The sequence below is a fragment of the Ixodes scapularis genome, unplaced genomic scaffold (assembly GCF_016920785.2).
Source record: "Ixodes scapularis isolate PalLabHiFi unplaced genomic scaffold, ASM1692078v2 PGA_scaffold6__148_contigs__length_123643588, whole genome shotgun sequence".
In the NCBI taxonomy this organism is placed as follows: Eukaryota; Metazoa; Arthropoda; class Arachnida; order Ixodida; family Ixodidae; genus Ixodes; species Ixodes scapularis.
In genome coordinates, this window is record NW_024609881.1 from 79,070,707 (window position 1) to 79,094,549 (window position 23,843).

General features: G+C 46.4%; 3 protein-coding genes across 3 annotated transcripts in view; 1 reads left to right on the top strand and 2 right to left on the bottom strand.

Annotated features, from left to right (window-relative positions):
- Nucleotides 1-551: 551 nt before the first annotated feature.
- Nucleotides 552-1,589, top strand: LOC8029671 (neprilysin-2-like). The gene has a single exon (XM_002406668.3). The coding sequence runs from the start codon at nt 552-554 to the stop codon at nt 1,587-1,589; it is 1,038 nt and encodes a 345-aa protein (XP_002406712.3).
- Nucleotides 1,590-3,159: 1,570 nt separating this feature from the next.
- Nucleotides 3,160-11,898, bottom strand: LOC121838528. The gene is made up of 4 exons (XM_042294829.1): nt 11,764-11,898; nt 8,007-8,186; nt 6,844-7,063; nt 3,160-3,182 (listed from the first exon to the last, which is right to left on the bottom strand). The coding sequence occupies exons 1-4, from the start codon at nt 11,896-11,898 to the stop codon at nt 3,160-3,162; spliced, it is 558 nt and encodes a 185-aa protein (XP_042150763.1).
- A 2,518-nt stretch (nt 11,899-14,416) lies between these two features.
- The window catches only part of LOC8029670, a 132,696-nt gene continuing 123,269 nt past the window's right edge, over nt 14,417-23,843 (bottom strand). Inside the window, exons 2-5 of the mRNA XM_040502544.2 lie at nt 23,306-23,428; nt 17,007-17,115; nt 15,456-15,529; nt 14,417-14,638 (exon numbers count right to left, since the gene is read on the bottom strand). Of these exons, the coding sequence (XP_040358478.2) occupies nt 14,417-14,638; nt 15,456-15,529; nt 17,007-17,115; nt 23,306-23,428 (528 nt within the window). The remainder of the gene's footprint in view (nt 14,639-15,455; nt 15,530-17,006; nt 17,116-23,305; nt 23,429-23,843) is intronic.

Below are 23,843 nucleotides of genomic sequence, written 5' to 3' on the forward strand. Positions count from 1 at the left end.
TTCCCAAAGCCGAAGTACTGGATGTTAGCACAATTGTCGGCCGTCTGGTGGAACTCTCTTTGACATGGAAGGTTCACGTCCTCTTCATCGTCGACGTCTTCGCTGATCACGATGCGGAGGCGAAGCCAACAGTCAGTCTTAGCCCCAACATTGAACTGGAGACGTGGTTACAGTTGATGAACACCTTACGGGAGACCGGAAAACTAAGAGAATTCATGCTATCTCACTTGGAATCAATCGTCGATGTGGCCAGCTTGAACGCTGAAGTGTTACTTTACTCAATCATTGAGGCGAACAATGATATCATACTGTTCCTTCGGAGTGACGAGGGAAGCATCCAAGCGCCTACGTACGATGGTCTTCCTCATATCATCAAAGGCACGACTGCGACCACCTGGCTAAATGCTGTAAACAGCCAAACGCAGGCTTCATTTAACGTAACCAATACTGATTACTTGAAGGTTAGTAACGAAGGCTACTTTAATCAAGTTGGTAAACTTCTCATTGACCAGGGGCGGGCCGAAAGGCTATCGCTGTTTCTTGGCTGGCACATGGTCCGCCAACTAGCACCTTTGGTAACATACAAAGCTGTCGAGGTCCTCTACCACGAGGAGAAAGACTTGCGTCAGGCCTGCTTCCGTCGTGTGATGGAGGTGATGCCGCTAACGGTCATCCATCCGCTTCTGAAATTGATGCCAGCACCAGAAGCTCTCGTCATCACCGAAACGATTGTGAGTGACATCCGTGCCGCTTTGGAATGGATTTTCGACAGGGTCCCCTGGATGGACGTTTCCACGAGGAAGGCGGCGCTCGCCAAGCTAGCCGCCATGAAGCAGGTTCTGCTCAACCCCGGTTTCATCAAGGACACGCAAGGGCTGGACGACTACTATTCACGCTTCGCGCTGTACCCCGACTTCTTCACGACCAACATGGATGCAGCGAGGGTGGCGACGGGGCTCAAGCTTGAAACCCTGGCTGAAGGCGAGGTCGCAGAGAACTACGCATTCGAACCGCTGCAGCTCAACGCGTTCTACGAGGGGCCGTTGAACACCATGTTCATCCCGATAGGTATAATTCGACCTCCCTTCGCCAACGAGAACCTGTCCTGGCCGTTCAACTTCGCCGGTCTGGGAGCGGTGGTGGGACACGAGATCATGCACGGCTTCGACACTAGGGGCAAAAACCGTGACGCCGACGGAAAACACAAGGATTGGTGGTCCCCCGACGTGAACAAGGCATACGAAGGCAAGGTAGGCTGCCTCGAGAAGGCCTACAACACGGACGTTTTGGAAGAGAACGTCGCAGACTTCGCGTCCTTGCCGGCGGTGTTGAAAGCGTCCACTGCACGGTCGTCCGCCGCGGAAAATGTTATCTTCAACGAGTTCACGCAGGTACAGCAGTTCTTCCTAAACTACTGCTTCAAGTTGTGCGCCAGGACGACGGAGGGCGCCGTCGGGTACGCGACGGACGAGGATCGATGCAACGTGCCACTCAGGCACCTCGACAACTTCGCTGCAGCCTTCAAGTGCGAAGGACACGCCGCGATCAGACCGACTGAAAAATGCAACTTTTGGGATTTGCCCGTTTAATGCCAAGTCAGCGCAGAAAAGCGATCCGCGCTTTTCTCAACGCATATCTATGGAGAGGGCAAGTCCGTCTGCTTCTTGCACAGGGTTTGCGATGATGTCAGAATGCCAAGCTCTTATTGGCTGACTGAAAAACGAAATCGTGGGTGGACCTCAAGGCATCTAGTAGTGAGGTCTACCCACTATCCTTTGAATCTAAGCCAGTCGAACCCCGGTGTCGTTCTGACGTCATCAGAAACTCTGCGCAAAAAGCAGACGACTGGCTCTCCGGATAACTCTGTTTCACTCTATGTCTGACCACAGCAGACTCAACAGATTAATTGGCACATTTGAACTACTAACCCAAAATATAAATTACGATAATCATTTTTGCAGCTACGCAATTCGATGGAGCCAATCAAGGAGCGCCAAAAGTGCTTCGTCACTGCGCTCATTACCTTCGTAAGTTCTTTATCGCCGAATTAACCAATCACGCACAATGAGTGCGCCGCAACCCTGCGCTTTTTCTTTTGTGCGCGATTGGTTCAGTCGACGATAGTGTACCAGCATAAACATCATTATGTCGTAACTTCGTCCGCGGACAGACCTAAATAGGGCAGAGAAACTACGCATCGTCGGAAGGTCAATCTCTACCCGATTGTGGCTCTAGCAATTAGGAAGAAAAGATTTAAGATTATCTTACTTAAAAGGTACACGTCTGGAGGGCGTGGTATCAGAGTCGTGCTCAGAAAGCGAACCTTTTTTTTTAAATTCAGCTAGCAACTTTTAATTTTAGTAATTTATACAGTTGCTATCTAAATAGACTGAAGAAAGGTTTAATCTCAGCCTGTCTGTAACGCCATAGTCATGTAGTTCTAGTCAGGCAAAAAACTTAAGACACTTTTTCAATGGCGATACGGCTCCACTCTAGGTCATCTGGGGCGTCTACTTTATTGCGAAGTAGTTGGGAAAGCCACTAACCTTAATGGACGGGGGGATCTTGGCGGATGCGGAGGATGAGAATAAACGTAGACAAAAGAAAATGGTCTGCCCTGTGATAATTGAGAATGGAGAAACGTCAAGCCCAGTCTAACACTGCAGAAACTTTTCGTAAGCCTAAACGTGTATCACATTTTCATCCACGTCATTGGCCGAGGTCCCTCCGTAAATTTCGCCGATTGGCTCCCCCAAGAGCTTTTCTGGGAAGTAGAAGCACCAGACTTCTTAGAGTGCAGGTTGCGTGTTTTGGAACGTGCAGAAATGAACTGGTGTTTTGGAACTCCAGGCACCACAAGCGCATCATGTCATATCAATATTTACGATAATCTGTTGAAGTGCTTGTACTCATAAACGCGCATGAAAACGTATGGCTACTTTAGATTTGTTTATTTCATGTTTGCTTAAACATCAACAACCACGTTCGAAAATAGCATTAGAAACACTAAAAACGTCCTATAAAAATATATTTTGTTCCTCTAATGTTTCATTGAACATCAACAACCACGTTCGGAAATAGCCACGTTGCAGCACCAAAAACCTTCTATAAAGAATATTTTGGTTCATCTAATGTTTCATGAAGCATTAACAACCACGTTCAAAAATAGCCATATTGAACCACTAAAAAAAAAAAAAAAACGTTTAGCGTTTTCACTTTGGTGAAGATGTAAGAGCAGTGGAGCTGACTATGTGCCGCGGTCACTCATTGATGGCGGTAGCTGTCCAAAGGGTTGCGTCGAGATTTATTTTCCCACGGACACGAAACTCGGGAAACTATACTCCGTCTCACCTTATGTTCTACCGCAGCGAAGGCTAGAAGCGCGAGCTCATAGCGTTGGCAGCTGCACTTAATGCACGAGAGCTTGTGCCGCCAACATGTGCCCCAGAGCAAGGAGCTCGTGCTTGTAGCCTTTCCTGCGGTGAATCATGAAGTGAAATAGAGCGTAGGCCTTAACAGCTCCGCTGTAAAGCTTCTTATAAAAACGTATTTTGTGTGCGTTCCCCAACATTTATTTTGCGGAAACCGCGGAGAGTATTATCAAGATTCTTCCTCCACGTCTGGTGTTGCGGGGAAGGGCGGTACTACGCCGAGTTTTGCACGACCTCCAAGATTGCCGGTGCGCGAAGCATTCTCCGGCCGGTTTTATCCTCAGGAGTGACGCCAATAAATACACTCTAAAATTCCGTCAGTCAACATTCAAAACAACTGTACAGCAAAGAACACCGTCACCTTCGTACGTTTACCGCAGGGGTACCAAAATGACGTCACCTGAAGTGTTACTAGATTCGTACCGCTTTTCTCATCCGAAAAGTTATGAACACTCGATTTTTTAAAAGCTCTACTAAGAAAATGTATCGTGGTAGAGACCCTAGCCGACATACCTTTTGCTAAATTACCCAAGTACCAAGAGGATGCATCCTGCAAGTGTAGTCACACGCAAACGAATGACACTTTGCACTTGGTTTTGTCAACTTTTTTTTATTATTTACTATCAATTGTTAATCGTAATCGCTTGTTTCCAGCATTTTTTGTTGGAGCTTAAGTAATTTAGCAACAGCTCTAGTTGAATTCTCCCCTGCTCGTTTCGATCTGGATTAGCATCGTACCGGCATGAGGTCGTGCATCCCTATTGCATGGTACACGTTAAAGACCACAGGCTTGCGGTCGCACTACGCTGGCAGAGATATCGGACGCCCATTGAGGCTAACAGGGCAACACCCCAGCAATTTCATTTTCGCGGGCGACGCAGCCGACGCAACGAGGTAATGGTACCAATCAAGCAGCGTGTCAAGTGCACAAGTCCATAGGCCTTTCATTTTTATGATTGGTTCAGGCAATGATAGGACACGCTCAAAACACGAGGAACGCAATGACTGTGCGTTTTTTTACGCTGTCTGGTTGGTCCCGTCAGCTCGTATCGTCGGCGGCGTCTAGACTTAAGCTGAAACGAAGTATAGCTTTCCCTGGATCCTATAGACCTTTTCTGCAAGTGCGCCGCCATTTTGAATTGACGTCACTTCCAGTATGGGCGGAAACATTGTTTCGGCTTTGCTACGCCAATAGAAGGCATTTAGGATATAAGCGTAACCGTCACACTTTCTCGTTTTGCCTCCCCTTTATTTTTTTCCTATTTGCAGGTTGAAACGTTGGATTATTATTCCGTCGCCCATACCGGATATGCCTATTAGGTGGCTGGGGACAAGAGTACACAGAAAAGGTCTATAAATGAAGTTGCTAGGACGAATTGCACGGTCTGAAAAGGCCAATAGATCTTTTTGCTAACTCCACCAAGCGCCCCGGCCCGCACTTGAGAAATCATGGGAACGGTGGTCCTACAGCTCCGTCGTGATCGGTAATTTTGACCCATTCGATCGTAACACCGTTTTGTGTGTAATCTGGAGCCACCCCTGACGTCTAGAGTTCAAGGACCTGTCAGATCAGTTTTTTTTCTTCTAAATTTCTCGTCAGTGTTAGCGTTTTTGACACTGTGCATGAAAACCACCTTTCAACCATGTTGGGCTGCAGAAATCTCCTACAATATTGTCATCCTCGTGATTGTTGATTTAGCAGGAATTGCATAAAAAGCCGATCATTCGCAGCAACCAAAACCAGGATTTAGCCAGGAGTCAGTGGGGTGGTTTATAGCCTTTTTAGCATTTCCAACTTAATATCAGCGTCTTTGAAGCTGTACGCGAATGCTAATATTGTAAGAGATCTCTGCAGCTCAGCCAGGTTGAAGGGTGGATCGCATGCAGAATATCGAAAACGCTGACATTGGCGAGAAATTTTAGAAGTGATGTGACAGGTCCTTGGACTGTACACAAAACTGTGCAACAATCGAATTGGTCGAAATTATCGATCACTAGGAAACTAAAGGAACACCGTTCCCATGATTCCTCAAATGCTGGCAGGGAGTTTTGGGGGGGATTTTGCAAACGGTCTATTGGCCAGGCCCAAGTTCAGACAGGGCTGGTTGTTCCCTAGATTTCCCTAGATCCTGGCATTGCGACACGAATTGCTTGGATCGCGTCCGGCTTGAAGCGGACGAGCAACTCGGACAACTCGGAAAAGTTTGAAGCGGCAGCAGCCAATCAGTGACGCGAAAGTTTCACGTGACACCCCTGTGTCGGTGATGATGACAACTAACGACTTTTTTCTGAATTGCAAGGGATCGTTTTTGGAAATAAACGGTTTCAGATAGATGAGTTAGTATTCTCAATGCCATTTATAGTTAAAGAAAAAAAAAAGAAACATTTGTAGCGCGTAACTGCGTATTTAAATAGTGCAAGAAAAATTAAATTGAATAATAATGATGACAATTCACAGCCATTCGGTTGCTGTTGCATGCGTGTGAACGCGGTGTTGCTGGTGTTTCGACGTCAAGTTGCTGGGAGAATCGGTCCCATATGAAGCGGGCCTTAACATACACGCAATTACTTTAGAAGTTTTTTTTCGATATTAGCCAAATCCAGAAGCCAAAACTAAGCCGATTTTGGCTGAAATTAGGAGTATATCTGGGGGTTCCTCGTCTTCAACAGATAATAATCTGAAATCGGTCATATTATGCGAGAAAAAACCAACGTAAAGGTAGCCGCGGTACAGAGTTCAAAGCTAGTCCGACATGCACACATTCCTGTTCATCTCAGTTTCGCTTCACATAAATTTGGCTCATAAAGAAAAAAAAAGAAAAAAGAACTCCTTTCTTAATGGCGAATTCGGAGAAATCCAAAGGCTCTACATGCTCGCGCCTTTAGTGTGGTAGATGCGAGCGCGCTGCACCACCCAAAGAAAACCAACAAAAAAGAGGTTCAAAACCACTCCAAATCCAACAAGAGAAAACCCATAAGTGGCTCTGGCGTCACACCGCTGCGGTGGCGCTGCCATTGGCAGAGCGCATGCGCAGAAAACCCACTCTCCGTGACTCTGGTTCACGCTCAAGCGCAGTGCCCACCCATGTGTGGGAACTGCGCGTTTACCCAGACATCGTGTAGGCTTGTCCGTAAACATCGCGTTGGACTATGCGGATTGCAAGTTCGTCTGCGTCTTTTGCAGGGATTGTGGTGACGTCACAACACCGCGCTCTGATTGGCTCCGATTGAAGGATAGTGGTTAGACCTCATGGCAGCTTGCTTGGAGGTCTACCCACTATCCTTCAATCAGAACCAATTAGAGGTCGGCGTTCTGACGTCACCACAGCCACTGCAAAAAAGCAGACGGACTTGCGCTCCGCGTATACAAACCGGCGGCCTGCTTTGGAGGTTCGCGAGCACGCCGTCTTACCGTTGGTGCTTCGGATAGTTGAGAGGTTGACCATGAGGTCGTAGGCGTTCAGCTGGGGCTTGACCCTGTGGCGGATGTAGACGAGGAACTGGGCACTCGGGTCGTGCGGAGTGATCTCAATGTTGACCGCCGAATCCGGCTTGGGTACCACAAACTGGTGGTACACCATCTCCTCGTTCCATTTCACTTGAGGTGCGAACTCTGTGGGCTCCGGCAAACCCTAGAAAGGCACAATGAGGACTTTGTGACACGCTATCTGTTCTCACCATGGATGGGGTGGGGAGCACGCTATAGCTGATGTCATTCGTGGACATCACGTATGTTTCAGCTTGTAGGACGGCCTGAAAAGTAAAATTCCCCTTCCCCCTACGAAAACAACAAAAAAAAAATACGACTCAAATTAGTCCCATGCCGCTTTCGTTAACTATGCGTTGAAGAGACCTCAAGGTGGTTCTAAACTATTTTCTAACTTCTGTGTCGCAAATTTGGCCCCAAATTCCTGCTGCAGTATACCGTGCCAACGTAAATGTTCCGCGTCTATAGTATTTGTTTACTAATCACACGAACCAAATAAACAGTGAACAAGCTCTTCTTGCAGACGTGTCCAATACGCCTCATTGTACTCAATTTCGACGCGGCAAGCGGCGAAGCCACGCCTCCCCCTGAGCCGATCGAAGCATCATGGTACCATCATGTTAAAAGATATTGTCGAAGAGTACTACTTCCGTGAAAAGCTGTCACGTGCTTTGCTCGTTAGCTTTAAATGATTCACGAATTAATCCCAAAACCTTTCAGCCTTCACACTCTGGGGACGAAGCAAGAGCAGCGGAGCTGTACTATGTGCCGTCATCTATGAGTGACGGCGGCAACCAGACAACCGGGAAGCCGTTTGTGTGGTTGCCGGCGTCGCTGATAGATGGCGGTAGTTGTCCAGAGGGTTGTGTCGAGATTTATTTGTCCACGGGCATGAAACTGCGGAAACTAGCCCTCGAAAGCTCAGCTGTGAAAAAAGAAAACAAATGCTAGGTCTATTAACATTGCTTAGGAGCAGCTCCTGTCGCCAAAAGACAACTTCGTCTCTTTCGGCGAGCTCATTCGTTTGCATAGTCGGACTAAGTTATCGCGGAATCAAGCAAACCACCAAGCCGAGCACTTTTACTCACCGTTCCGTTATCGCTGCCGGACTTCCTAGGCACAATGATCTCGAAGTAGCTCGTGGTGTTGCTCACGTCGATGGGAAAGAGATTCTCGTCCAGCACGACCAACTGCAGAGTCTGGGTGTCTTTGGACAGCACGTCCACGCTGCCGCCGAAGGACTGCAGGATCGACGGCCAAGACACCGCCTGCGTTCGTCGCCAGATAAGTTGGTGGGTGTCGCGGATCCCCTTACTCAGACAATGATCTACAAACGGTTATTATAGTCCTAGACCTACCGCCGTCATTGTCATTACCAGGATTCTTATGGTTTCTGTCGTCACTATAATCGCCGTCTGCTTAAAATATGCAAGGAGTGGCTTGTGGTAACTCTTCTTGCATTGTGATTCGTTCTTCGACTCTCTTGTCGGCCAATGCCGCAATTTTATCGACTGCAGGGTGATAATAACATGTTGGGGATACTGAGAGTCTTAATCTTTATTACCATGAGCTGCATCCTGAAGGCTGGTTCACACAGACCCGTTTTCTTACGTTACGTTACGAAAAGTCACCGAGAAATGTGTGCTTCGTATTAAGCGTGGCTACCAATTCAAGGAGATAGCCTGGCACGCAACATTCGAGAAACGAATGTTTCGGTGACGACGAGCCAGAACGGTGAGTTACCGTGGCAACCAAGGACACAAGGCTCGTCGTAACGTAACGTAAGGAGTTGAGCTCGGTTCAACCTTTCACTCAGCACCGTTTTCTTCCTTTACGTCAAAGCCACCAAAACATTCGTGTCTTAAATGTAGCGTGCCAGGCTACCCCCTTGAATTGGTAGCCCCGGTGACTTTTCGTAACGTAACGTAAGAAACCGGGTCTAGTGTGAACGAGCCTTGAAGAGGACAACTGCCAAGGCAGTTGTCAATCATCAGCATATAATGAGCGCAAGGCATAATTTTGTTATCAGTCACAGAAACACGTGAAGAAGATAGCACATGTCACCCTCTAAACGCTGAAGACAATAACAGAGTTTTTTTTTTTTTTTTTTTTTTGGGGGGGGGGGGGGGGGGAAGACGTGCAGTATAGAATAGATCTATTGCTAATTTACCCAAGCATCAAGGAGAATGCAGGGATTGGTGTTCAATTGCACCGCACGTCCTGGCCTCAGCAGTAGTAATTTTTTTAACGCAAATGCCTAAAACAAATTTCATCTTAAACGCGCGTGTTCGTCAACGCTTTGTTTTGGTTATTTACTTCGAATCTTTTATACGGGGAAGGCGTGCGCGTGTGGAGCATGAAACGCCAATCCCTGCATGCTCCTTGATACTTGGGTAATTGCGATATGTCTATTACAGATCGGTTGCTCACAAAGCACGTACGTGAGTTTCCAGTTTGGCTATAAGAATATGAACCCACCATTCTTGTTTAGCCAATGTCATAGTGACGTCTTAGTAGTCCATCGAGCTGAGACCTGGAAGTTTAATACACTCTACACAATTGTCGGTCTTCGATTTCCCTTTTTTCTTTGCCTCTATTTTTATATCTTGTGTTACAACTGTGAGCGTTTGTCGCGTGTTGCTTCAAGCGAACCAATCACAAGCATAGACATCTTTTGATGACATGCCACCATTCCACGTACTATACACATCAAAAGCAGGGTTTAGAGGGAACCCAATTATTTCGTCCAGTTTTTAAGCACTCTACCGGGTGATTCAAGGAACAGCCAGGCCCTTTAAATCGACCGCAAAATTCGGTTTTTTAACCTATCCCGTTACCATTTTGTGCGGCGTTGTCCACAGATGGTGCATTTTTTTTTTTTTTTAATTTGCAAAGAGCAAACTTACCTGAGGAAAAAGAAAAGATAGAAAAAGGCTTGGCTCCTATGGAAATGCAGCGAAGCCACCGATCTTTAAAGGGGCGATGCAACAATTTTTGTACCTCGCGCAAATACCACTTAGAACGGATCCCTGACTTTAATGACCTATGAAACACGCGTTCGTTTTTCACCCCACGCAATACAGTCCCACAAAAAAATTAAAGAAAAACGAGCAGCGTTCACCCCCTCAACTCGCAGCCAGACATTGTTATGGCTCCGCTACTGTCGTCGATGCAGCGATTGGACACGGGCCACTACCCGAACGCTTCTTGAGCTAGTAATTATCACGAGCCTAAATCGAGCGCTCACGCAATGCTCGGGTCCAATCTATGAATCGCATTCAAATATCGTCACTTGGGTGTACTTCAATCCCCACGTTACGTCATCAAATTTTGCAAAGGAAAAAATGATCGCTTTTGTCCTTGAAATTACACCGTAACAAAGGAGTTTCTTGGCCAGTGGCGTGGCGTGCGAGTATCCTTGAGCTCCACTAGTGCCAGTAAGCCCGTGTAAAGTGAAAAACATTTCAATTGAATATCGTTGCACCGCCCCTTTAAAAAATACGGCGCCGCTTCGCACGGGAGACAAGAGATGGCGCAAGCGGTCGCAACGCCAACTGCCACCAACGATCGAGCATACGTCGCCGAGAGCCTGCGTCTTTAGAAGATGATCGTTTCGACTCAAACGCGGCGCGCATTCTGCAGGCGGCGACAGTCGCAGAAACAAAAACAGGCGCGGTAACAACAAGGAACTGCAAAGCAGACGACATCAGTACCCCGAAAAAAACAGTCAAAATATCCCGAAAAAAAACATTTTTTTAATCGATTCTCTGTCAATTCAACATGTTTTATTAGTAAGGATGACAAAATGATGCATTGGCAACTGATATCAGAAAAGCTCGCGCCGCTTTTGAGTCGAAACGATCGTCTGCTGAAGACGCCGGCTCTCGGCGCCATATGCTCGTTCGTTGGCGGCAGTTGGCGTCGCGACCGCTTGCGCCATCTCTTGTCTCCCGTGCGAAACGGCGCCCTGTTGTTTGAACACCTTTGGCTTCGCCGCGTTTCCATAGGAGCTAAGCCTTTTCCTTTCTTTACCTTTTCCTCGGGTATGATCGCTCTTTGCAAATTTTACAAAAAAAAAAAAAATGCACCATCTGTGGCAACGTTGCACAAAGTCGTAGCGCGATAGGTTAAGAAACCGAATTTTGCGGTCGATTTAAAGGGCCTGGCCGCTCCTTGAATCACCCAGTATTTTTAATAGAAGGTATTGCTTCTAACAGGTTTGTTCACAACATTACCATTTTTAGCGTCCATATGACATGCTCCGGGGTGCGTGAAGGTACGAACAATGTAGGGACAAAAAGGTGTACTTAACTGATTTTAATGCGGCCTAATTAGAACATGCATCATTAGAATTGAACAATAGCTTGGAGGCCTTGACACTTTACGATCAAACGACTAATCAACGACCAAATTTAATTTGTTTATGGAGGTCGACCTCTAGAAATTCAGTATTTAGCTATAGCCTAATGCTCGTAAACCGCTTTCCATGCTTCAAAATTACTACAGAGATATCTACACGCATCTAAATGCATCCCCACCGATGTTTATAGAAGCTGTCTGAGTTATGGGATCTTTCTGAAATGTCATCTTGCTGAAATTTTTAGTTACTTATTATTGTTTTTTTTTTTTTAATTTGCACGCTGTTGCCATGGGATCGAAGTGACTATGATTCAATCTCACGGAAAGCATGATGATGATGATGGTGGTGATGATGATGATGATGATGATGTTACTGGTTTTTGCGGTGGTGGCAACGAAGATCATAATACTAAGATCAAAATTATGGTACTGGTGGTATGGTGCCTCATATGTCTCTCTCAGCGTGAGGGGATTCAAACCCCATACCATGACTCCCAGGGTCTCGTTGCCGGCGCACATGGGTCGACTGGCCAGGACATCACACACACCCGGAAACACGTACACCGCATCGCCATGTTGAATGGCACGACCACTGAGGGCGCCACCGCTAAACCTGCGCATGCCCAAGGACAACATCAAAGCCAAATTTATTATTTATTTAAGATGTGAAAATCGACGGAGATCACATAAATACGTTTGACCACAATTCCGACCAAGCTTCTATGGCATGCAATCACAAGTGCAAAGATTACTGCACAACGGGCACAGGAGATCGGACTGATGTCCCGGGAGTTTATCCAGGTATGTTGCATCTGGACTCCGCATGGGCACACAATCAATCTGCCTACTTTGAGCTGCTTATGTAGTAGCATAACCTCTTCTATACTGACAAAGCCTGGCAGATCGCCATGAGACGCGGCCACCGAAAGTGAAAAGGTAGAGCGGCAGAACAACGGATGAGAGGAGAATCATGTAACGGGCGCCCCACTGCGGCGAGATGCCAAAACACACTTCTCCCGAGAGATGGAATGTCCGGTAGTGCTCCTCGCGTTCCTCGCGCATCCTCGCCGTTGCAAAAGCTCTGCGCTGACTGCAATGCTCTGTGCTACTAAATCCTCGCGCTCCAAATCTGCGACCGGGCACTCTATGGCTCCGTCGTCAAACTGCCAGGCTTTGTGAGTATAGACCATACCATTTAGCGCTCTCTGGGCGGCATTATTTTGTTCGACAGCAGCGCCCTCTCCATACATCCGGGAAATTCAGCGGGTTCGGCGGGGTAAAACGAGAGAGAGGGTTTTGTCGTCTGCTAGCGGAGTCTCCCGACTCCGCTAGCAGACGACAAAACGGTAGGTTGCCATTCTCCATCTTTGGGCTGTATCGGCGGGCTGTACGGAACATCGAACTCTCGCTCGTGGCTGCCGTTGTGAACTGGTTCGCGTTCTTAGAATAGTTGTGGCTACTCCAAAATCAGCCTAGAGCTCTCTGTTGTTCTACTTTGGTAAATGATCAACTGAAATATCTTTTTTTCGTTACTTAAATAGCAGTTGAGTCAGCCGGCAGTACTACCCTCAACTACTGCGTGTATTGCGGCAGGAGAGCACGTTTTTATTTATTATTTCAGACATCCACTCATGGTCGCTAAAGGGCTACACCAGTACGAACTTTGTATAGTAAAAAAAGGTACAGCCACCGGATTCACTTTTCGCCGGAGAGACCGGCCCGTCTGACACAGTTTTCCCTATTTTTTTTTTATTTGCACGCAGATAACAGCGCAATCGGACTCTGTTAGTCTTTTTTATCTAGCATAGTAATACACGATACCTGGCATACCAAAATCTGCGCATCTGCGCTTGAAATTGTCAAAATGACGCGATTTTAAACAGAGTTTGTACGCCAGCCGGATGCTAGGTACTGCCCACTCGGCGAAGCAGACGACAAGCGGGCGAGAGGGGGAGGGCATTTTTTTCTATTTTTACCCTCTCTGCTATGGTAGACGTCGTAGTAATAAACAAATTTTTTTTTTGTATTGATTTTGTCATTATTTCGTTATGTTTCAACATTGAAATCACATGAGAAAGCTTTGTTTACGGTTTCGAGTCATCAGCACAATATAAATTGCCATTTTCGGGAATTGGGGTCGAGGTAAACGTTCAACGTTTCGTACTTTTCCTCCCACTCTGTAAAATGCGAAGACACAATAAAGAAACTCATGAATGACAAAGCTCCCGTTAGTTGATATCTTTAATTGGTTCCAGAGGCGCATACGAGTCGCTGACTTAGGGCTCCTATCTTTCCACCAGGCGAAACTTTGGCGAGGAATTCGACTGCCGTGATTGAACAGCGTCGGCGTCGAGCTCGGCCCCGGCCAAACACGGCCACCGGATTCCTAGACGGATTTTCGCCAAGTGTCCAGATTGGAGCCCCTGTTTTAGTAATCAAAGTAATAGATCGTCCCATTACTTTCGGTCTCCAGTAACCATGTAATTTAGCTAAATGATCTCTTTCCCAGTGCTCAAGCTGTAATTGTGACAGATCGCTGCTTTTTAGAAACATCCGCAAGATGGCTTTGATATGTTTTGTCCACGCAGGTAAATAAGATCCATTCAAATTTGGGTGTTTTTTTACGCGCAAAACCGAAGAAGGGCAATTGGCACGTCCATCGAACCACTGGGGATTTATTTAAAAAAAAAACACCAGGGGATCTCTCGGCGTGCAAGCAAAATCTCACGGTTACACGGCGTGTTCTCTGCAATATACCTCCGGCAGATTGCGGGCACCTCTGTCGAAATTCCAACCGCTAATTAAGGATCTGTAGGTCATCGTTTTGCTGTGAACAACGCCATCCCCTTTCCTTCCACTCAGAATAATAATAAAAAAATAAAGAATACAACCGGAGGTGTTTTTTGACCTTTGCACTGACACTGAAAGAGGGGGAGAGAACTGGAGCAGTTTCTGGGCGTCCAAAACGCTTGAATTCGCATGAAGTCATTATCTATCAGTCACTTTCTCAAGTTGCTCATGTGAGCGTTCACCAGCTTTGTATCGCACCGTCAAAACTGTTGCTCATGGCAGACGATAAGTAGCTGACGACACATGAGCAGCGCTACATCAGCGCTTCGCTGCATGTGAGGACTGACCTTTAAACTGTTTTTGTAATCAGCTCTCTCTGCTCACTCTCAGGTTGCGTAAAAAGTAACAGTTTACTCTCCGCAGTGAAAGCAGACACTAACATGGAAATGGTTAGTCCCAGGCCGCTGGGCGCCCGGAACTCTAGCGGTTTTTCTCCCACGATGATGTTCCTCAGAATGGCCAGAACCAGGTCGACAGTGAGCTGGACCATGGTCGTGATCTGCTTCTCAGCCTGCCGAAAGAAGACACGGAAGTCAAAACACCGAGCGATTCGTTTCCGTTCTCTAGTGCCTCAACAGAAATCAGCCGCCGCTTTTTTTTGGATCGAATAACTGACGTAACTGCGGCGCTTTTTTTTTTTTTTCCAGGTAATGCGAGATGCCCTGTTTTACAAAATAACAAGCCAGGATTATTCTTACGGGTTAACTGCTTCCCATTTTCAATACGCTTTTAGTGTGAATAAAACGAATATATAATGCTATAAAGTAAGTTTATTGCAAACAGCTGACTGCTTCATAAGACTTTTGATCTGGACGGGCTACAAGAAAACAATCGTGATGCCGCCTTTTGTGTCTGTTTACACACAGGCACTTACTTTATGACATCGTACAGAAAAGCACTGAACGTCTTCCAAGAGGACAGTCTGTTTATTTAACACGCTTCTACTAAATTAAATTAACACGTATTTTATGTCCGCTTATCCAAAAAGCTAACGTTTGAAAACGCGTCGCCCCAATTGTGACGCCACAGATTCTACACAGAAATTGACCACAGCGACCCACTGTTTTCTTTTTTTTTTTCTACTTGTTCAGCGTGGCAATTTCTCCTAAGAAATCAGTCTCGGTTACACCTTACAACTCTTCATTTCATTGCGCTAGAAAAAAACTCCCTAGCATATATCACAAAGTCATCTAGTAAATCGGGTCAGTGTTTCGGTTTATCAGCTGCCGGGAGTTATGCGAGATATTGGCCTTGCTTATCACGAAAATGGTCGATGGATTGATTTCTCTCTACCTCAAAAAGTTCAAAACGGAGAAGAATGAGCGTACCTTCATTTTTTCCTCCAAGACTACCGCTCTGGCAAGAGCCACTTCCATTGGGACAGTTCCGTCGAACAGGTTTTCTGCAATGTACACAGCTAGCGTCAATTCTTTTCAAAGTAAGCGAAGGACACCTACGGTTTTACACGGAACTTGACAAGGGAAATCTGGCCAAAAACCAAGCACACAAGACAACAGGCGTGAACAACATCATTCATGGGTGTTGTATTTTCTGCTTTTCACTTATTCCTCGGTCCCGTCACACGCGACAAGAATACAGCAGGCACTGCTCGCTGGCAGACTACCGCAATATCCCGAGAGATAACCCACCTAAAATCAAAAGGATATAAAGGGAAAATAAGGAATAAGCTAACTTTCGGTGTGCGTTAAAAAAAATCAATTCTAGCTTTAGAAACTCTGATCCGCAGGACTTGCGACCGCAGGGAGGGGCGATGAACCAAAAATGACCGTCAAGGGGAAGGGGTTAAGGGTTAGGGGGGGGGGGGGGGGGATTGAGGGGAGGAGGGCGGCCGGCACAAGATGGAGGGAAAAAAATCTTTAAAAAAAGAGAAGGAAAAGGAAAAACATTTTAAATCACTATGTCGAATATCTCAGGGCATTAAGAAATCGATATCCAAAAAAAAAACAAAAAAACTCTTACTTCTTGATTTTCCTATAGACCTCCTCGGTCCATTGCACCACCCCAATTAAGGGAAACTGGGAGCCACCTCTAATCCATTCGAGAGAACAAAATGGGAAGGAGGCGGAGGAGCATGTGGGACAGGGGAAGAGGGAGGGGATTCCCTTAAAAACCAACCATTCTCGGAACAACCCAAAAACAAACCAACAAACATCCAACAATAACCCCACTGGGACACCACTCTCGGATTAACCTAAAAACAAACCAACAAGCATACAACAATAACCCACTAGGAAACAAAAATGAGGCACAGGCACGACAGGGGACGATGGGGGGGAAATAATCATTCCATGAGCTCATTACAGAAGTTACAAGAGAGAAAACACCATCTCAAATCAAGCACCAACCCTCCCACCACAATCAAGAACCCAAGACCCAAGAATCATCACCAAAGGACGAAGAATGAAAATCAACCTCGAAGAAAATTGTACGTCAAGTACAAAACCAAGAGGGAGAGGGATTAAACGGAAAAAAGAAAAGGGGAAAAAAGGGGAGGGGAAATGAAATCCGCTGACCGGGCCCGCTCCCTGAACTGCGGTTTCGCTATTTATTTATTTTTTTTCTTTTGGCGCTCAGCCCTTTTTATTTATTTTATAATCGGATTTAAGTCTGCAATGCTAACGCGGGAGCAGACCAGAGACACAACATTTTTCTTATTTCTTTAGGTCTCAACATATTATATGTTATTCCCAATTAGCAATGTTCCCCGTGGCTGAGTAACCCGTGCAATGAATGGAGTTTGCCCTGACAGGTCGCGCCTTAGAAGTAAATTTGAGCCCGGGACGGGCATGCATACGCCTAGTTTTACGGCTGGTTTTTGAGACGAGACGCAAGATATTGATTCTATACGAGGATCTCACCTTTCTCCGGCTCTCCTTCCAAGGCGATCTCGGTGTCGTACTCGATGTTGACCGCCTTCGCTCTGTCCGTGGGCATAACGACGCCTTCGATGAGTTGCTTTGTCATGCGCTGCACAAAAATGCGAGACACAAAAAGTAAACAATAGAATTATACAAGATTGATCATGCAAACACTGAGAATGCGTGATAGGTCTTCTAGGGAAAAAGGGAAGAACATACAAACGGTTTCTGTCATTCTGACAGAAACCGTGATATGGCGCAGCATGACAGGAAAGGTCTCGAGGTGTGCAACAGCGCGTAAAATAGCTTAGTCGGCAAACCTAAAGTCCCTTGATACTTCTTTTTACAAGTAGCGACAACCAATACAAACGACGAAGCACATTCCACTGAAACAAAATGGTGTCATTCAGTTCAGCCTTCTGCTGTGCGCCGCCATTCGCTTCCTCAAATCTGCACCGTCACGCAGTCGGCGCTTCAAAGATTGTCGCTACTTGTAAGTAAAATTCCTTGATACTTCTTTTACAAATAACGACAACCATTACAAATTACAAAGCACATTCCGTTGGAATAAAATGGCGGCATTCAGTTCAAACCTCTGCTGTGCGCCGCCATTCGCTTTCTAAAACCTCCACCGTCACGCAGTCGGCGCTTCAAATCATGGTGTAAGGTGCAAAACAACAACGGACACAAGAGAGAAATCAAACATACAGGCGTCTCTTGTGTCCGTTGTTTTTTGCGCCTTACACCATGATTTCCAACGTTCACCAACTAGCCCAACTACAAGTTCTTCCACGGCACTTCGAAGATTTGTCACATATGGGTATCCCCGACAACGAACGCGCCGATGTCCTTGCTTCAAAGGCACACAAGGAAGGTTAACCCAGTCTTTTCATCCCACGTTATTGCGAAGCGCGCAGACTGTGCCAATTAATTACCAGAATGCGTCACCCCCATACAAAAGTTGCAAGCGGGAATCCTCCTCCATCGCTCCCTGAGTTAAAACTAACAAGATCAGATTTCCACGCTACTTCATCTCCTTCCTGCAAACTGTGCCTACACATCAACGGCGCTTCACAAGATCTCCAGGTCAAGTACTCCCTACTGTGCCAGATGCAATGTCCCAAAGGACCTCGACAACGTCCTCCTAAATTGTTCTCACTACGATCAAGCTCGACGGTCCTTTTTTACCGCCATCCTAAGCGCCAGCACAACTGTGACTACTCAAAAGAACGAAATCCTTTTTCCTACCGGAGGTCGACGAAGAAGGGAATGTGCTTATAAATCTCTTCTTGAGTACCTCCAAGCCACTGGACTTGCAACGCGCCTCTAGCTTACCGGCCCGCCACCTAGACCCGTCAAGCCTTCTCGTCTCAACCGTCATCGACTAATTTGCGATCTCTATACCAGAAGACAGTTCTGCAGTGTCCCTCTTCCTCAAGAAAATAGCCTCCTGATTCGACCCTACTCATCCAGAGATTGGTGACCAAATCACCCCCAATCCCTCTTTTCTTTTCTCACCCTCTTTCCCCGCCTGTGCGAGTCTTGCCCCTGCCCAAGGAGGCTAACATTACGTGCAGGCATCCACTCTTCCCGTGTGTAACAATAACACTCAACAACAACTCTTATCTAGGGACTTTACTTGTAAGAAGCTCTTATATAGGAACTTAAGGCAAACCACTTGGCTCACACTTTCAAGATGTTCCAATCTTTCGGGGGTCTGAAAACTTTTGATATCGTTTTAAAATATATTCTATGTTAAAAAGCAACCTCGGGTGTGTTTTACTCTACCGTTGTTGGTTGATGTGAATTTATCATGGAACTTATACCACGATCATGCGTGGTGTGCCGGGTCTGTCGTATCTTATGAAAAGGTTGAGAGCAACGAAAACGAAACGTGCGCTTGCAAATGTTGCTCCCCTCTTTGCCTATACAACGCTGCGGAGCCCAGTAGCACGTTGAACAGTACCCCAGACTATATGCTTATATCTATCATGAGTTAATATATCACACTCCGTCCAATTTCGACAGGAACAGGCATTGTGGCGAAGTGCCCTTGTGAAGATATTACTGAGAGATGGAGATCAAAATGTCGATAGTTCGTTTTCGGCTGAAATACAGACGCAGCCGACACTACAAGGAAACGGGACCAATCAAGCGACTCCAAAAGAGCAAGTCCCAAGGCCTTTGCTGTTTATGATTGGTTCAGCGATCACAGAACACGTACAGAAACATAACGACCACCATGATGGTGCGCTTTTGTCGCTATGTGATTGGTTCCATCAGCTCATGGCGTTGAGTGCGTCAGGTAAAACAAATCATAGGTTAACAGTGGCGCAGAGTAACTTCACACTCTCAAAATCAACGAAACAAACTTGACCTAGACTGTGACACATGAGAAGAACCAATTAGTCACATATTTGCTGTTAAAAACATTGCAAACGCTCGTGCCCGCTTACGACGAGAATATGGCTGAACTCTTTAAAGGGACACTGACAGCGTATTTATGCTTGCCGAGGTTTTTAGTTGTACGTGACATATGAGAGCTCAACTACGCAGAACAGAATTTGCGGCTCGAAATTCGGTTTCTTTCGCCCGAAAACCGCCGATCAAGAACTGGCCGGTTCGAGTCTCGCTCACTCTCTTTCCCGCGGTCACGGGCCGTTTTCTAAGGTATCGATGCGACCACCAAATTTAATCAAAGTCGTGGGTCACTGAAGGCACACACTCAGTATTAAAAATAGAAAAAAATATGAAACCCATTTTCTGTGGCTTCTAAAAAGTTGCAAATACGTTGATTGAAAAAAAAAGTTTCACAGACAACCGGAAGCATTCTGTGCGTGCGTCGTTTCGCGTATCGTGGGTCTCGCAGGGACGGCGATGGCAGCGGACGACGGGCGTGGGACCTCTATTTCAGAACTGTCGTTCGTGGTACTGGCGAATTCTGTCTACCTCTAAAAGAGAAATTTGGGACTGATCAGAAGAATTGGTATTCATTCCGTACGACACGCCCGACCACCAAGCCGTTGGCACGAAGACGTCGCCGAGCCGTCGTTCTCTTCTCGTGGCTGAAGACATCGCTCGCGCAAACGTCAAGCACGACGTGTCTACTTCGAGTTGAATATGCACGCGTACGATTTCTTTACAAGGCGAGAATGTCGCCAATGCGTGGTGCATTCCGACTTCGACCCGGGAGTGCTTTTGTTAGAGGAAAATCAGCAGCAAACTTTCCAACTTACAGTTTATCGGCTGAATTATTACTAAGGAAAGAGATTCCCTAGTTTCGATATGCCCCAGTAGCTTAGAGGGAAAGACGTCCGTTTCACACGCCGCAGGACCGGGTTCGAACCCCCGTGAAACTTTTTTTTTTTTTTTTCATATGTTTTTTTATGTTTACATTTCTTTTTTTTTTTTTTACAATTATCACTGAAAAAAAGAACAAGAAACAAATGTTGTGGACGACACGTCGCTGAATTAAATGGTATGGGATTTCCTTTTTTGACACCTGCGAACTCAATGTAATCACTTTCCACAAAATGCAAGGAGCATATAAATCAGGTAGCGCCCGCTTTCCGAGGTGCCCGTAAATGGTCTACAGGAATTGCAGCCAGCCATTGGTCCCGATCCCGTTAATCTTTTGGAAACTCTATCGCACAATGCCACTTCTGTTTCGGACGCAGGACATGTGAGCCAGCTCTTCACGCAACATCTTGGGTGTATTCTTTTCGAAGCCGATCAAAATTCACCACGGGCACTCACTACTCATCTCCAACTCCTCAATGTACAAAACAACTCATCTTGGAGTACAGAACAACGAGCGGAACATACATAACTGCAAAAGAATCCCACGGCGAACAGTTCCCATACGCCGCATGTCGTCTGCTACGGAAAGGAGAAAAAAAAAAAAGAAAAAAAACCACGGTCGGGTGTAGCCACGTGACTTCCGCCACTCGCTCTCTTCTCTCCACTTCTCCGACCTCCGTCGGGTTTCGGTTTCGGTTTCGAGCAGTTGCGTCTTTTGGCTTTATTAAAAAAATACGCTACTCTGTTGCAAAATATTAATTGGGTAGTCCTCCGACACCATAATGAAGCGCCTGGCAAAATATTAAAAAAAAATTTTGGGGGGTGTCAGTGTCCCTTTAAATCGGGCGGCGCCTGGCGCCACCTAGCCAAAGCGAACACACAGGCACACTGCCGCCATCTATCAGACACCCCTGGAACTCTTTTCAAATCTACGCACTGTTTATGAGCTGTGGTTGCTTATAGCGTGATCAGAATCACTTAAAGCACACGGTGAAAGAATGACACGTAAAATGTACTCAAGTATACACGTTTGCAAGTCCGGCTTCAGGGCGCTGCCATCTTGCCTGTCTGGGGTGCGCTTGGACCAGTCATAATCCGATTACGAAGCCTTGCTAAGGCGTCGTAATCGGATTATGGCCGCTCCCGAGAGCGCACCCCACTGAGGAAGATGGCGGCGCCCTGAGACCGGACTTGCAAACGTGTATAGCAAGTGTTTCAGGACCTCCCGACAGACGGCGTCAGTGTGTTCTCTCGCCCAGAACCGTTACAGGTCAAGGAGGTAGCGGCCAATGCTCCTCAAAGGGATTCACAGATCCCTCCGTCACCTCCGTATCCAGTAGCGTCCCATCGTTTCCGTGACGTCGCGGTCAACGCGGGAGGGGGGTCTTGCCTTCCTGTAAATATTTGCCTTATCTTTCGACTCTGACTTAGGGTTGTGGAGCCACGAGAGGGAGGTTACAGTTTTCCCCCTCCGATGGAAACAAATACTGCTTTCGGGGGTTAGGTTCCCCCTCCGATGAATACAAAGCCTACTTTCAGGGGCTCAGTTCCCCCTCCGATGAATACAAAGGTCGTTTTTTTAAAAGTGGGGATCGGAGACAAGTTGGGCATCTCTCTGTAGCCAATATCTATCCATTGAAACGGAACAAGGGGCGTTTCCAGTGAACTATTCTTTCAACTGCGGAGGGACTTGAAACGGGCGCATCACGTCTGTAGATGGAAATCAAAAGCAACGCAAAAATAAGGACAAAAGAGGAACATACACACACGACAGGACAAACGCTTGTCCTGTCGTGTATGTCCCTCTTTTGCCCTGTCTTCTGCGTTGTTTTTCATCGTCATGTACAACGACTGCCAAATAGCTTAGCTGCATTCTACTCTCGTGCTCAGCAGTCACAGGCGGCTGCAGCGCAGTCCATCTAACTCAAACGCAAAGCGTGAACCGGCTTTTGTACCCCTGTCAGACAGGCTAATTCAGCGCACTTCAACCGAGTGAACCTCGACTTTAGTGCCATATATTGTATGTGTGCCACAATGCTTCCTCCCGAAGAACATACTCGACTTCAAGGGAGTTTGACGAACTCACTTCGCTCGATCGAGTGCGTAGCGTCGAAATCAATGTTTCAAGAGTAAAACGTAACAACACACAAACAACGCAAAAAACTTGGCGTCTATTTTTTAAAGAATTAGAAATTCGTAAAAAAAAAGTAAGAAATGTTATTGCAAAAAAAAAAATAGTAGGGTGTACGTAGCTTTAAGATTAGCGCCGCGGCGAATCGATAAAAGGCGACGACATAGTCAGCCCTTCCAAAGCTATCTTTGTTTTTAGAGAAAGGTATAGTCTACTTCTGGGGGGGGAGGGGGGGGGGGGAAGGGGGGGGGGGGGTTCAGCTTGCAGGTTTATGAGACAACACAATAATCATGGTCTAAAAAGGAAGGGTCAGGGCCACCTTGCAGGCCTCCGTGGGACCAAGCGGAACGCCAAGGTTGGATCTGCTTCGTGTTTATCTTGGCTTGTGATGATCGATCAGACTGATTCAATTGGCGCAAATATCGTCAATTAACGTAATATTGTGTTGTAACGTACTTTTTTATTAAAGATACGAAATACTGCTAAGAAAAGAAATGTACGCTTTTACTTTAACATTTTACGTGTTTAATTTCATTTTACACCTCGTTATTCCCATCATTTCCGAGTGACACTAATTTATTCTGTGAGGTACCGAAACACTTGAAGTGACATTCGGTGAGCTGAAGGGCACGCGCGGTTGAAGTGCACTAAATTAGCCCGTCTGACAGGAGTATTAGATGTTTACTCGAGAACTTGATTTGTATGAATTAATCAAAGGTTTACTTTTTCATCTGACATACCTTTCCTACGGAGTGAAAGCAAAACTTCCATGCATCCAAAGCAACTTTGTTCTTTCATCAAGATATGAGTCTCAACGTGGGACTGTTATAGCACGAGTATCTTCTTGGTTCGAAGGGCAATTGCTCACCGACACGATGCCGCCCATGGTTCCGACGGCGTACATGCAAAAGTCGAGCAGTTGTTGCGGCGCTTCAACCTTGAGGTTGGATGCCAGGGACACCGTCTTCTGGAGGAGCTTGATGATGATCGCCTGCGGACACGAGACACGTCGTCAAGAGCCAAACGAACACTGTACAAAAAGCATGGTGCCTTCAAATGCCTGAAAGTGAAAACTGCCCAAGATCTGCGGGATCGTGTTATTTTTTTGTTTTTGTTTTTGTGTGTGTGTCGTGGCGTTGGTTTGTGGAGTAGACCATTACTGTGAAGGATGCTATCACGGCCAACCTTCAAGGTCAATCGTCTGCAAGGCACAGAGGAGAACGTGACTTTTTGCTGTCGCCGCTTGTAGGGAATGGAATAAAACTCTCGCAAGTGGAAGGATGAAAGAGGAAGAGATCATGTTACAAGAGGAAGTGAGGAAGCGAAGAAAGTTTCTAGTCCTACAGCACCAAAAGAGTTGCTGCTCTACACTGGAGACACACGACGCCACTTCAAAAAAGGTATAC

Coding starts and splice junctions, on each gene's coding strand:
- LOC8029671 (XM_002406668.3), top strand. CDS start 552: ATGGTCCGCCAACTAGCACCTTTGGTAACATACAAAGCTGTCGAGGTC.
- LOC121838528 (XM_042294829.1), bottom strand. CDS start 11,898: ATGCGCAGGTTTAGCGGTGGCGCCCTCAGTGGTCGTGCCATTCAACAT. Junction 8,187..11,763: donor ACGAGACCCTGGGAGTCATG/GTATGGGGTTTG, acceptor CGACGAACGCAG/GCGGTGTCTTGGCCGTCGAT. Junction 3,183..6,843: donor AACTATCCGAAGCACCAACG/GTAAGACGGCGT, acceptor TTTTTTTTTTAG/TGGTTCAATATGGCTATTTT.